Source organism: Tachypleus tridentatus, chromosome 3 (genome assembly GCF_004210375.1).
Source record: "Tachypleus tridentatus isolate NWPU-2018 chromosome 3, ASM421037v1, whole genome shotgun sequence".
Taxonomy (NCBI): Eukaryota; Metazoa; Arthropoda; class Merostomata; order Xiphosura; family Limulidae; genus Tachypleus; species Tachypleus tridentatus.
The window spans coordinates 27,345,505-27,360,677 of NC_134827.1; the positions used below are offsets into that span (position 1 = coordinate 27,345,505).

The 15,173-nt window shown below is 34.4% G+C and overlaps 1 protein-coding gene across 19 annotated transcripts in view; it reads right to left on the minus strand.

Annotated features, from left to right (window-relative positions):
* LOC143246592 (oxidation resistance protein 1-like) overlaps positions 1 to 15,173 on the minus strand; it is a 47,430-nt gene that overhangs the window by 25,187 nt on the left and 7,070 nt on the right. For 7 of the 19 annotated variants that reach the window (XM_076493568.1, XM_076493578.1, XM_076493577.1 and 4 more), the window contains 3 exons: positions 5,438 to 5,512; positions 4,797 to 4,954; positions 618 to 721 (listed from right to left, as the gene is read on the minus strand). In XM_076493568.1, the coding sequence (XP_076349683.1) occupies positions 618 to 721; positions 4,797 to 4,954; positions 5,438 to 5,512 (337 nt within the window). Of the gene's footprint in view, positions 1 to 617; positions 722 to 4,796; positions 4,955 to 5,411; positions 5,513 to 15,173 lie in introns of all 19 variants that reach the window. The other 12 variants (XM_076493574.1, XM_076493584.1, XM_076493575.1 and 9 more) reach the window with 3 other exon arrangements.

The window sequence follows — 15,173 nt, forward strand, 5'->3', positions numbered from 1 at the left end:
GATTTCAGTCAAAACCTGTTCCTTCACATCCATAGACATTTTAGAAATGCGCCTCTGTATAGTATTATTTGACAGGGATACTTGCTGCATCTTCTTTGCACTGGCTTCTCCAAGAATAAGATTTACTGCTTTCATCATGCAGGGTTTAAGAAGTGTTTCTCCAATCGGTTGAGGCTTTTTTTGTTTAGCAATTTCAAATGCAATCTCATATGAAGCTTCCACTATGGCTGCACTCTGCTGCTGAAACGACCCACTTCTATCAATTCTTTGGCTTTTAAAACACCGTTCATGCCGTTTGAAGAAATCTAAACCCTTCTTTGCGTGTTCTGGATGTTTCATCTCAAGATGATGCTTGAGTTTTGATGGTTTCATTGACTCTGCACTCAGGACAGCATGGCACAAAACACACTGTGGTTTCTCTAAAATAAACTATATATACACCTTGCATAAATGAAAAACAATATTTGAAGAATCATAATTTTATACATATAATTTATTATGCTTCCTATTTACAATCATGAAAGTACTTATAAACTAATCAAGTATCAGTTCAATTACCTTTACTCAAAAAATGTTTACAATTTTAAAGAAATGTTAAAAGATGCCAACTAACTCACAGTATATTTAAAAGTATCTGGAGGCTGGGCCTCATTTTTATGAGGATTTTTCTTTTCTAAAGCAGATACATCTGTAAATGACTGATCCTTATCACCAAAAGTACCTGTAATTAAAAAATAAATGTTACAAATTTGACAAACTTTCATCTAAATTTGTCACCTAAACCCTTTCAGATTTCTTATTTACTCACAGTTATTTACAGATATATATACTAGTATTTGAGTAACACATTCAGACTATCTATCTATTCATCCATCCACCTGTCTATATATATATATACACATACATATATTTAATCTACATATACAACTAAACACTAGAACTTTAGATTCTTCGAGTTTCTCTCTCCTTTATTCATTTTTTTATTGCTTTTTGGGACATCAAAGATCACGATTTGGGATTTAATCTTTATATACAATCTATACCAAAAGCATTTAGATGTTTTGTTTGCACACATACACATGCATCAATTATAAGTATTCTCTAACTCATATCTCTGTCATTCAAGTTAATAAAAAATACATGTAGAGAAACAGATAACCCCAATGTTAAAAATACAAACCAGAATGAGTATATTCTGCAGGAAAAGTTTTATTATTTGAGTGGAAAGGGGTTGTAAGTAAATACAAAAAATACATGTATTTTTATTAGACATTAATTGCACAGTCTTCACTTAGAAGATCATATTATAACAAATATAACTTCTTATAAAAATTATCTCTGAAGTTAAAAGTTTTGTTTGCTTTTGAATTTTGCACAAAGCTACACAAGGGCTATCTGCACTAACTGCCCCTAGTCATTGCTACAAACTCTTGGGCTACTCTTTTATCAACGAACAGTGGGATTGACCGTCACATTATAACATCCCCATGGCCAAAAGGGCAAGCATGTTTGGTGTGATGGGGATTGAACTTGCGAACGCCTTAACCCACCTGGCCATGTTGGGCCAAAACTTAAAAGTAATACATAAAATCAGACTGTAAAATTTATAATGGAAGTCCCCTTGTAAACACAAATAAGACTGTTTCTACTTCTGTAGATAAAAACTGTTTTTCTTAGTTTTGTTTACTACCAAAGTAATACATAAAAAACAGAGTTAAACGTTCACACAAAACAACCATATTAAAAAATCGTCGTGAAACTGATAATCCATCAGCACAATGCCAGGTCTTCAAGTCTCACAGCAAACTAACCTCTACATAAATCATTACAACTTGCATATCATAACAAAAATAGCCAGAAATCCTAGAAAAGTAATTATTTCAATGAAATTTGAACTCCTACCTTACCCCAAGTGATCGTTAACCAAAATTATTTACAGCATTCTTAGTTCTCTTTTCATGTGTTGGTTGAACAGATAATATTTATTTTCATTCATCAGTGTTTCAAGGGTTACTTTTATGTATTTACAAAATTCTTTGGCTTTTTATTAAGTTTTAAATTTCGTAATTTTTCAAAGTTATTGAGATTACTGGTTATTCAGATTAAATATTAAAATTAGCAAAAAAATTAAGAACCAAAATTTAATTAAAAAAATAATTAAAAACCAGAATTTAATAAAAAAAATTACAAAGATAAATTATAACATTTCTTAAAGATTCACATCGATCAGCAATATGTTGACTTTTCAACGCAGTTTTAAATTTAGCAATAAATATCTGTTCATATAATTTATTTCAAAGTTTTAATACTTTTAAAATAGGATAAAAAACTTTTTAAAAGGTATCTGATTTTTCTTGATATAAATACAAAAAAAAAGTTTAAAGCATTTAAGAGGGTCTGACAAAATAATTTCTCGTACGAGTTTGCTATTCTGATTTTGTACATATATCTAAGATTATCACTTCATTATTTATAAATGTCTAAGAAAAAACAGTCATTTATTTCTTATGAAATAAAATATTACTTGTGTGTATTCTGAAGTATTTGAAACATTTCAGTGTTATTTTTAGATGATTTAAGAAAGGAGAAATATAATTTTATAATATTCTATTTATGATATACATACATCCAATATGAAAAAACTGGGCACATCTAACAAGTGCATACAAGAAGTTATATAACAATGATTGACCTAGATAAGAAATTTATGTGCATTTCAGGCACTATGGAGAATCAACTGTTTATATTATCTACAGACTGACACCACAGTGGCCAAGAGAAAGCTATAAGTTTTTATCAACTTCAATCCAAACATGACACAACTTCCGTGAAGGAAATTAGCAAGAAAATTAGAGGCTCTAAGGAAAACTTTGATCTGAAGAAGATGAGAAGGAATACATGCAAACAGGCTGTCGATTTACCATCTTCAATCATAACTGATTCTTGAATTAGTTTAGGTTACAGTTTGGGGAATTATGATGAGTCAACAAAATTATTCAGAACTCTGAATAAAATCCCATGTTCTGGGGCTAAAAGTTAACCACCTGGCTCAAGTAAAGAAGCAAAACAACCTGTTGCTGGATGAATGTGCTGCCTCATCCTGATCCTAGAACAACGTTCAAGGTGTCCAACATTATCCTGGCCCAGCATGGCCAGATGGTTAGGGTACTTGACTCGAAATTTGAGGGTCGCAGGTACAAATCCCTGTTGCACCAAACACATTCGCCCTTTCAGCCATGGCAGCGTTATTATGTGATGGTCAATCCCACCATTCATTAATAAAAGATTAGCCCAAAAGTTGGTGGTGGGTGGTGATGACAAGCTGTCTTCCCTCTAGTCTTACACTGTTAAATTAGGGACGGTTAGCACAGATAGCTCTCACATAGCTTTGCAAGAAATTTAAAAACAAACATTTTCCATTTGTGCTCCACACAAATAACTCCTGGTATCTCTCAAAGTCAAGAAATTCAGTTAGGATTTGGATGTACAATGATCGATATGATCTGAGCAGATATCAGTGGCAACTAATAACTTACTGGTAGCATTAATTAATTTAATGGATATTACAGAAAGTTTAATTGAAGAACAGTTTGCTGCCCGTATTGATGAATTTAATAGTTTTTGACAGTGAAAGTTTTCAAGATATCTCCATTGGTTTCAATGTAGTCAAGTACCTTAATATATTGCATTAAGGTTTTTGTGTTTTGAATCTCAGTCTCATAGTCAATTCTTTAGCCTAACTGTAAACTTCCTGTAGTTAGTAACTGTTACTCAGAATTAATTAAATCTACTGTGAGCAACATGAAATCAAACTCCAAACAACTAGCCTACACGGTGTCTTAGCCCTATACATTTTAACATATATGAAACACTGAGTATCTCCACCACAAGACAGAAAGGACTGGCATCTGGAATGGCAACATCTGTAGCAAATGAGACCATAGTTACCACAAGTATTCAACAGAATGTCACCATTTCATACCTTTAAAAACTTTGTGCTCTATTTTCTGGTTTGCAGACTACTCATATTAATTTGTGGATATGTTTCACAAAACACGACATTCTCTGCAGAAGCACGATGTTCAAAATTAGAAACAAAAATATTTCTATAACAGTTGGTTTTGTAGATACTTCAGCTAAGCACTGACATTTAAAAATCTCATTGTAGTAAAAAAAGGACATGTTTGAACACACAAGTATTAGTCGAGAGGTAACGACTGAACATATCAGTATAGAGGGAGCCAGCTGTGCCAGAAAGACATGTCACACTATTATTGGTGGAGAGATATTTTATGCACATATACATGCAACAATATCATGTAGAAACACACGAGATTAGGAGGAAGTTTTAAGATGAGTGGCAAGTAAAAATGTTTGCATGTAGAGGGCAGCAAGGAATTGGTAAAAATTTGTATTTAAGTGAAGGCTAGATATTATATCAAGACTGTCTGTATATTTGTCTATACACATAGCACTGATACATATTCATTGTTTATTGCAACTTTAACAATACATCTGTTTTACATTATTAATTTTATTCAAAACATGTAAACTTTGAAGAAAGTTAATTGTTTTTTATTTATTAATATCATATTTATAAACATTGTAGAAATCAGCTGGTAATATAGAAAACCATATAACTGTTTACTTTACACAGTTAAAGAAACAGTATACTTACATATGTAAGTAATATACTCAGAAAAAGCTTAACGTAATGTCACGAAACACATTTTCCTGGTATTATTTTCAAATGATACTTGTGGTATGCATATAATATAATTCGAGAATCATTGTACCTGGAGATTTATAATGAAACACTGGAGTCAATGGCACTGATGAACTTAAAAGAGTCAAAGAAACATCATCCTGGCAGTCAGGTTTCAATCTTAGTTCTGTTGAGTCATATATATTGGTTTGTAAATGGTTAATATTATCCATGGAATGACTCTTTGACCTGATGATAAAAAAAAAAAAAAACCAAGGAACTTCTCATTTTCTTCAACAATGCTAAACTCTTAGAATAAAACTATTATCAAACAAGCAGAATTAATGTTAACCTGCAGGGGCATTTCCAGTAAATAAACAGAAAGTTCTGATGAAACTCTGTAGAACGGACGGCAACAGCCTGTTGTGGAGACACAAGTGTAGAGGATGACGTTTCATTTTGAAGACAAAAGGCGGAAGACTTTCAAAACATCATCCTCTACACTTGTGTCTCCACAACAGGCAGTTGCCGTCCATTCTACAAAGTTTCACCATGAATTCTCTGCCTAAACAACCTATCAAAGAAAACAAAAACAAAGTTCACTTACACAAGACAAAGAAAACAAATCATATTTAAGTTTACTTTTAACAGTATTCTACTTAAATATTTAACTAAAATATTTTTAACAGTTTTTTTCACATAATACCAGATTTTTAGCCAAATAAAACTTAACAGCAACGTATGAACTTTTGAGGTAATCCATTTGGCTGTGCTTCTTTGATGCAGTAATGTTCCGACTTCTTATTCCTATTAGTAGGTAAAAAATAAATAAAACGTAGCATTGATATCAAAACAAAATATAAGTAAAACTAAATAACACTAAATAATCCTGAATTTATTTTTTAAAAAATACGAACCTGAAAATATATAAAATAATCAGTAATGACTAATCCATTACATATAAACAGAAGTTATTACATACATTTTCATTTAGCAAGTTTATATGTACTACATATCATCTTGACTGATGTAAAACTATTACTTTGAATAACCATTATGGTTAAACCAATAAAAAATAAACCACCACAATGACATGTAAAAAAACAACATATACAATATACACCCATGTTGTTGGATTTTCTCATTTGTATCCTAAATATTCTATTTTCATTGATTTATATGAATTTGACAAATGCATGTTCAAAACACTTATGCAATGAAGTAGCTTCATAATGATTTATGTGCAAAACACACACAAACACAGATATATACATAAACAATGTTGTGTGTCCAATTATCTTGGTTATTTGTACCACAGTAGACTGGTTTTAATCACCAATAATATACATAAACGAAAAATAACTTTAAACTTTTTAAACACATGACAGGAAAAATGGTGTAAAACATCTTAAATACATAAACTATGAATGATACTCCATTTCACCTGAATTAACTTGTGTTCTTGCTCTAAGTTCTGAAAACACGACTTGTTTAATGATAAATTAAGTACTAGATTCTTTGGAAAGAATGTAAGCACTTAAATTACTCTAATGTTTTTACTAATGTTATGTGTTTTTTTTCAATTTCCAGATATTTATAACTATGTTTCTAATACTTCATAATATACAGAATCAGTCAATAATATTACACTACATTACCCATTATGATCTCACATACAGACAAGTTAAAAACTTTGAAGCTGTGTTTTGATTTTGAGACAAATATTTGTAACATGTTTAAGTACCAAAACACAAGTCACACACACATCATGTAACGTATGTCATAATCTGAATGTTGCTTTCTTCTTGAAGACTATAATCCAACAAAACAAAATTATAGATTCTCGTACATTTAACCCATTCTCATTTGCTTTGGATAAAGATATTAAGTATTTTATCAATACAACATGCTATATCTGTGGTTTTCTTATATTCGGGATGAACCAAGAACACAGTAGCCCTACCTTCACAACAAGGGATTTACAGACCTGATACCTGAAAGGAATAATTTAAAAGAAACAAGAAACCATAGTAAATTGTAATAATTTAGTTATGTGATAAATGGTTCAAAGGTGAACCAAACAAAAGCTGTGGAATAGACCATTGTACTATATGAAGAATAACTGTGATAATCCAAGAATATGGCTGCACACAATCCATTGATGTCTACAAAGTGCATTTATTTGTTATAAGTGGTCTCAAAGATAAGATAAAATATTTAGCTTTGAGTAACAAAGACTGGCTGATTTTTAGGGTGGCTTATTACAGGAGTAAGAACAAAACAATAATTAAATGTTAAGAAAATGAACTGACAAAATCAGCAGAGGGAAAGAGAAAAGATCAAGAGATAAGAAACTTCACCAGCAAGTCTTCTCTCCTCAAAGGTCAGAAGGAATTTCTCTTGGAATGTGCCAAAACTTACAATTCCAAAACAAGTCCTCTCTGCAGCTAAACTATCAGAAAATAGACAACAAAATGCAAAATTATCCCTGTTCCAAGTGACAGTGAAACCTAAAGTCAAGTAGGACACAATGTAACTATCACATGAAACAGCAACTACATTTCTCGGCTGGACAATCTGCAAAAAGTAACAGCTCTGGTTAAATTTTGCTCATGATCTTAGCTTACAAAGATTTACAAATTCTGAAGATAAGAAATACATACTATGGGACGGAAAGATGTTTGGTATTTGCATATTGTAACTGTAGTTATAACTAAAGTAAGTAAAAATTAAATTATTTTTCTTAAAAAACAAAACAAAAAGCTATTTGGTCAATTAACTAAAGACAAGAGGAACATACAAGGGAGCAGGATGAATAACAAAAACTAACAGTGTTCTGAATCTCCAAGATAAATAAAAAAAAAAATTTAACAAGAAAAATGACAACACTGTTCTCTAAGCCTACATCTCTGTAACTGACCAATAACAAAACCTGGTCATGGTTCCTGACCAGTGCTCCTTGTGAGAGTCATAAAGCATTCCCACATACACTACATGACTGAAGATGCGTCAGTACATAATTTCCGTCAATAAATCCTACTATAGAAAGTAGTAACTAAGATTGAATTAACACACGAGCTCAACTGGACTTATTATGTGATGGTGTTAATAAATACATCTTTTTTTTTCATACTTAAATGTGACAATGGAAGAACTACAAAACACAAATATACATTCTGATAAGAAATGAGTTACCTTCGGCTGAAACAGATTTATTTTTCTAACAGGATGGTTGGCCTTTGGGAAAAATGAATTCCTTTAAATGTGACAAATGCAGTACATTTAAGCAGTGAAAAGAAGGCTTAATAAATAATTGAATAATTATGACTGGCTTTTAATTGTTTGTTTTTTGACATGGTTAAAATAAATGATACATGTATTTTTACTTTCATTTTAAAAGTTCTATACTCTTAGCTAACAGTGTATGCCTAAATAAGTATAGTGGGACTATTATAGTAACAGATAGCGACATGCTTGGAAACAAATAACATTTTTATGTTTTTATTGATGTAAATTTAAAACATTCTAGTTAAGTACTGAGTACTATAAGTAACTCTATTATAAAACTGTTCCTTCAACTTTACAAAGTTATTATCTGATTGCTACAAAGTTCCTATAAGTAATATACAAGTTTAAATTCATTACATACTAACTCAATATAATTACCAGTAAACTGTATTGATAAGGTAGCTTCACATGTACTGTAGCAGTTTTCTAATCAGCTACACTTTTGCATATACTAAAAGTGCATCAAAAAGAAAACTAGTAATAATCTTACCACTGTTCAAAAATAAATTTCAGATTTCTCTGTAATAATTATACACCTAAAATAACATAAGAACTTGAAGAGAAGATTTTAATTTTTCCAAAGTACATGATACACAATTTGTTACACACATCAGAAATCAAGTAAATCATTTACTGTGTAACTGGATAACTTCCTCAAGCAACATAGAATTCCCTTGCCCGTTCCAAGAAGAGTGTAGTATCGGCTACATTTCCCAGACACTTAAAAAAGGTAAAAGACATTTCTGTCAACATGTTAACAGCACAAATATGTGCTGAAATGTATGTTCTTTTGTCAGTGCAGCTTGAAAAGGAAAATATTTTATGCCATCATACCTATGATGGAAAAAACAGGAAATGTCTTCCAAGAACTCAGGAAAGAATTTCTGCTAAACAGTGCAAGTCTTTTAAAAAAGTTCAAGCTTGAAACTAAAATGATTGTTTCTAATTTTGCACAACGCTACATGAGAGTTATCTGCACTAACTGTCACCACCCACTGCCAACTCTTGGACTACTCTTTTATCAACAAATAGTGAGATTGGCCATAACATTATAATGCTCCCATGGCTGAAAGGACGTAAACATGTTTGGTGTGACAGGGATTCAAAACAACAGCCCTCAAATTATTAGTGGAGTACCTTAACAACCTGGCCATGCTGGGCCAACTGAAAATGAATCAGGTTTCTAACATCTAAAGAGCACTCTGCTAAAAGCATGGTACCAGGAAAATAAAACATAAAATACACTAGTGTTGGTGTCGACAACAGTCTAACAAACAATGCTGACTGTAATTATAATTTATTTTCAGCTGCATTGTGTTTTTTTAATCTTCATGTAGACTTTGTTTAGAAAACTGTATACAAACCAAGAATTCATGTCATTCCAACTGCACAAACTTATCTCGAATCAAGATTCTTCTCTTGCAAGAGCAAACTTTATCAAAGTATGTTTTTCATAAATCCATCAAACTGGACTAATGCCACCAGGAAAACTGAGTGTTTAAATTTACTTGCAGAGAATTTATTATGAGATATCAAAAATGAACAATTTTGATAAAACTGAGATAAGCTCAGAATGGAAAGAACTTGAGTGAATGGTTAACTACGACATAAATGGAGTCAAATCTCAGGATCTCTGGGAGTTTGTACTTCTATATAGACAAAATGAATTTAGAATGTTTGTATGCTGGTGGAAATAGTGCTTTGCATAAGATCCAGTAATAATATCACTGAGACATGGTTTGGTCAGTGAGCATGTTGGTGAGGTGACTGTGGAGAGACTTCTACTGATTAACAAAAACAAACAAATGAATTTGTACGGACACGAGGAAAATGGACAAATATTAAATTAATAATAGTTTTGTAGGAATTTATGGCAAAAAGGACAAAGAAGAAAATTTGTACAAATCCTTCTAACATGTCTACAGAACAGGCAGCCAAAAAATGGCTGCCAGGCATGTACAATAAAACAAACTGATTCTGTAGATGATGAAGACAAGTGATTACAGAGATCATGACAAGAGTGATACTGATTCTATCATGTCTAGGAGATCAAGTCATGAGGCTGAAATAGGCGAGATTATTACAACTAGTTGTTGACACTGCTGATAGAAATAATTCCCATACACAATATGTGCATGAATAATGATTGAATATACTCCAGTACCTAATGGATAAACGCAAACAGAACAAAGGGTCTTTGTACATACAAACAACCATGCAAATGAGATTTACTACAAATTAATTTGATTTTTTATGATGCTTGGCTTCATGTAAGTATGTGACTTAACTTTTTGAACAAATAGTAAAACTGATGTTTTATTTCCAAGTTTAAAAAAAATATACCATTTTACTCTTGTCTGTAAGTTACAAAAGAATTATCATGTGATTCTAATCAAGATGTGCCACATTTTAAGGAAATTATAATTTTTTTTAATTTTCTTCAATATAAAAATGTTATTGACTGTTACTTTGTTTATTCATCAAATCATTATCATCAGGCCTAATATTTACTTTTTACCCTTCAAATACAACCACAGGTTCGCCTAACAGAAACACAAGAATACAGATATGATATTATCCCTTGTATTGTTTCAAACGTCAGGGCCTAAATCATTGTCATAAAGAATATTCATATACATGCATGATTTAAGTCTTTAATTCTTTGATGTTATTTGGTTTGTTTTGATTGATTGATTGATTTAGTGTTTTATGGCACAAAGCAGCGAGGCTATCTGCGCCAGACATTCGGTAAAAATGTAAAAAATAAATAAAAAAAATAAATAAATGTAGTAATAGACATAAATGGAAATGAAGGTAAAACAAAAAAAGTATAAAACCAATGTTGACACCTAGTCTACAATGTTAAGATAGAAGGCAGAGCATAAGAAGTTGTAAGGTATTTACTCTAGCAAAAAGGTAATGATCATAACCCGCCAGGAAGACTAACAGGTAAGTTCAAGAACCACCGTCAGTCACCTGAAGTTGGTCTTTCCAGTCCTGGTTCCGGGTTATGTGTCATAGCAACCAGTATCAAAATGTAAAAGAACAGAAGTTTTAAAAGATACATAGCAAAATTGTAACAATGAGTAGCCAAATGTCCAGTAAAAGATAAAGTCAAGTAAATGGGTAGAATTTGTAAAAGTAAATGAAGGTAAAACAAAACAGCAATTAAAACAGAAAATGGTGTAAAACCAATGGTGAGATCCAGTCTTCAAAGTTGTAAAATATTTACTCTACCAAAATGGTAATGATCATAACCCGCCAGGAAGACTAACAGGTAAGTTCAAGAACCACCGTCAATCACCTGAAGTTGGCCTTTCCAGTCCTGGTTCGGGTTATGTGTCATAGCAGCTATTATCAAAATATAAAAGAATAAAAGTTTTAAAAGACACTCCGCAAAATCATAATAATGAGTAGCCAAATGTCCAGTAAAAAGATAAAAGTCAAGTAAATGGAGTAAAATTTGTGAAAGTAATTGAAGATAAAAGCAAAACGGCAATTAAAACAGAAAATGGCATAAAAACCAATGTTGACATCCAGTCAACAAAGTTGTAAAGAACTACCTGTAGCAGAATGGTAATGATCATAACCCGCCAGGAAGACTAACAGGTAAGTATAAAAACCACCGTCAGTCACATGAAGTTGGTCTTTCCAGTCCTGGTTCCAGGTTATGAGTCAATATGGCCAGTACTAAAAAGTAAAGTAGTAAAAGTGTGAAATGATATGCAGCAAAAGTATAATAACAACTCGCCAGGACAACTAACGAGTAGTTCAAACAGTAGCATTAGTCACCTGAAGTTGGCCTTTCCAGTCCTGGTGTTGAGTTATTTAATGTTCTGGCCATTGTTCAATGTCAAATTGAATGAGAGAGATTAAAACTGTAAAAAAGGAACCACAATTAAAAAGGTGTAATGAATAAATATGCAACACTTAAATGAGATTAAAAAGATTAATGGCCATTAAAAAATTAACAACATTATCAAGGTGGACAGAGTCACCATCACCAATAACTCTGTCCAATGTTACAGACTGACCCTGGGAAAAAATATGTTTAAAATATTGCCGTCGTTGAGAATTGTAATGATGGCAAGAAAGTAAAACGTGGCTGATAGTGATTTGAGTGTTCCACAAACTACACATTGGTGCATCAGTTCCAGATAAAAGAAAATGATGAGTTAAAAAACTGTGACCAATGCGTAGCCTAGTGAGAACAACTTCCTCCTTCCGAACTTTACGGAAGCTAGATGGCCAAAGTCCAATTTCGGGTTTGATTTGAAAAAGTTTGTTGTCACGTTGCTCACTCCAAGTGGACTGCCAGCTGGCACAGAGCCGAGCCTTGAAGACAACACCATAGTCCATGTACAGAATAGGCATAGGAGTGATGGTGCTGAAGCAGACATATTTAGCTGCCATGTCTGCAAGCCCGTTCCCGCGAATACCAACATGGCCTGGTATCCAGAAAAACTGGATTGAAGTAGCTGCTAATGAGAAATGGGCCAGTCGGTTTTGAATATCAGCGAGAATAGGATGTGAGCTAACGTGTAGCGATTCCAAGGCAAGTATAGAACTAAGCAAATCATTATAAATAGTGCAGTTGGAGTACTGCTCAGCTGCAATATGATCCAGAGCAAGAGATATGGCATACAGTTCGGCAGTGAACACAGAAGCTGTAGAAGGGATTCTGCACGCAACTACTGACCCATAGCAAACCATAGCAGAGCCCACTGAATTACCTGATTTGGAACCATCTGTATAAATGGAAACTGAATGATTGTTTGAAAGATATTCATTGAATAAAAGACGTTACTTCCAATCTGGAGTATCTGCCTTTTTTAGGTGACTGAAAGAAAGGTCACATTTGGGAGCTGTAATAAGCCATGGTGGGATGGGCCAACCTGTGGAATCTGCAATGTTATCCAAGGACAGACCCAATTCATCCAATTGCACCCGGATGCGAAGGCCAAACGGAGCAATGACAGATCGTCTGTTCTGAAAAAGTACTGCCCACCGAGGAAGGAAAACACATTTCCAGGTGGGATGCTTTGGTAAGAAATGAAGTTTCGAAGTATATTGTAAAGATAGTTGCAAACGGCGAAGGTGTAGAGAAGGTTCATGAGATTCAATGTATATACTTTGAACTGGAGAAGTACGGAAAGCCCCAGTGCAGAGTCGAAGTCGTTGGTGATGAATGGGGTCCAGCATCTTTAAGGCCGAGGGTCTGGCAGAGCCATAGACCATTGATCCATAATCGAGTTTCGATCTAATAAGAGCACGATATACCTTTAACATTGAACAGCGATCTGCCCCCCAACTGGTGGAAGAGAGAACACGGAAGATGTTCAGTGCTCTTGTGCATTTGACCCGAAGCTGCTTTAAGTGTGGTATAAAGGTCAGTTTACGATCAAAGATAAGCCCCAAGAACTTGGTCTCCGGGACCACTGGCAGCAAAACTTCACCGATATGAAGTTCAGGATCAGGGTGAATACCCCATTGACAGCAAAAGTGCATGCATACAGTTTTGGAGAGAGAGAAATTAAAGCCGTTCACCAGAGTCCACTTCCGTACACAATTGAGGGCGGTTTGTAGTTGCCACTCAATATATCTCATGTTTGACGACTGACATGAGATGTGAAAGTCTTCGACATACAGCCCATTCGCAACAGTGAGAGGGAGTTGTTCAGTGATGGCATTTATCTTTATACTGAAAAGTGTAACACTCAATACACAGCCTTGAGGGACTCCAAGTTCCTGTACAAAAGAACGGGAAAGTGTTGAACCCACACGAACTTGGAATCTCCTGTCCATTAAAAAATTTTTAATAAACATGGGTAGATGGCCACGTAACCCATATGTATGGAGGTCTCGCAAAACGCCATACCTCCATGTTGTGTCGTAAGCCTTCTCTATATCAAAGAATATTGATACAAGATGTTGGCGGTTGAGAAAGGCTTCTCTGATAGATGTTTAAAGACGAATTAGGTGGTCTGTGGTGGAGTGCTGTCGACGGAACCCACACTGGGTGGGCGAGAGGAGGTTGTTTGATTCAAGGAACCAAACAAGACGAGCATTAACCATCCTTTCTAATGTCTTACAGAGACAGCTCGTCAAAGCAATTGGACGGTACTTTGAAGGAATCTTGGGATCTTTCCCTGGCTTATAGAAAGGTAAAATAATGGCCTGGCACCAGGCATCAGGAAAAACATTCTCCTGCCAGATCCGGTTGAAAACAATCAGAAGGACATCAAGAGATGCAGGAGATAGATGGTGCAGCATGTCATAATGATATCATCAGCTCCAACAGATGTACTGGCAGACGGATGAAGGGCTATTTTTAGTTACACCAGGGTAAAGGGACAATTATAGTCAAAGAAACAGTCAGTTCGAAAGGAAAGAGGTGATCGCTCTGCCCGAGTCTTGATGGCCAGGAAGGTGGAGGAACAAGCAGAAGTGCTAGATACCCGGCAAAAGCTTTCACCTAGAGTGTTAGCGATGTTCCGAACATCAGTCACCTCCTGACCATCAGAGAGTAAGATTGAGAGGGGGACAGCATTGTAGTGCCCATTAACCTTTCGAATCCTGTCCCATATGATCTTGGAACTGGTAGTAGAAGATATGCTGGTTGTGAACTTAATCCAAGATTCTTTCTGGCTTTGACGTCTTACCCACCTAGCATGTGCACGGGCCCGTTGGAAAGCAACCCGGTTTGAAAGTGTGGGATATCTACGAAAAGTATCCCAGGCCCGCTTTTGAGCCTTCCATGCTAAGTGGCAAACAGGATTCCACCACGAACGAGGATATCGTGGAAAACATGTTGAGGTTTAAGGAATACACTGAGCAGCTGCATGTGTAATACAGTCAGTTACCGCTGCTACACAGTCGTCTATTGATGGCTGATTTACGATGGCAGGATCAAGTTCTGAGAGAGCAGTGAAAGTGGACCAGTCTGCCTGATCCAGCTTCCACCGGGGCACACTGGTAGGGTGGCATCGACCACGGCCAGTCTCTCTCAAAAGGATCGGAAAATGATCACTGCCTAGTGGATTACTGTCAACCCTCCATGAAAAATGGGAGAATAATGAAGGGGAGCAAACTGAGAGATCAATAGCAGTAAAGGACTGAATAGGTGCATGAAAGTGGAAGAACCAGTATTGAAAAGAGAAAGATTGTGATCAGAGAGCAT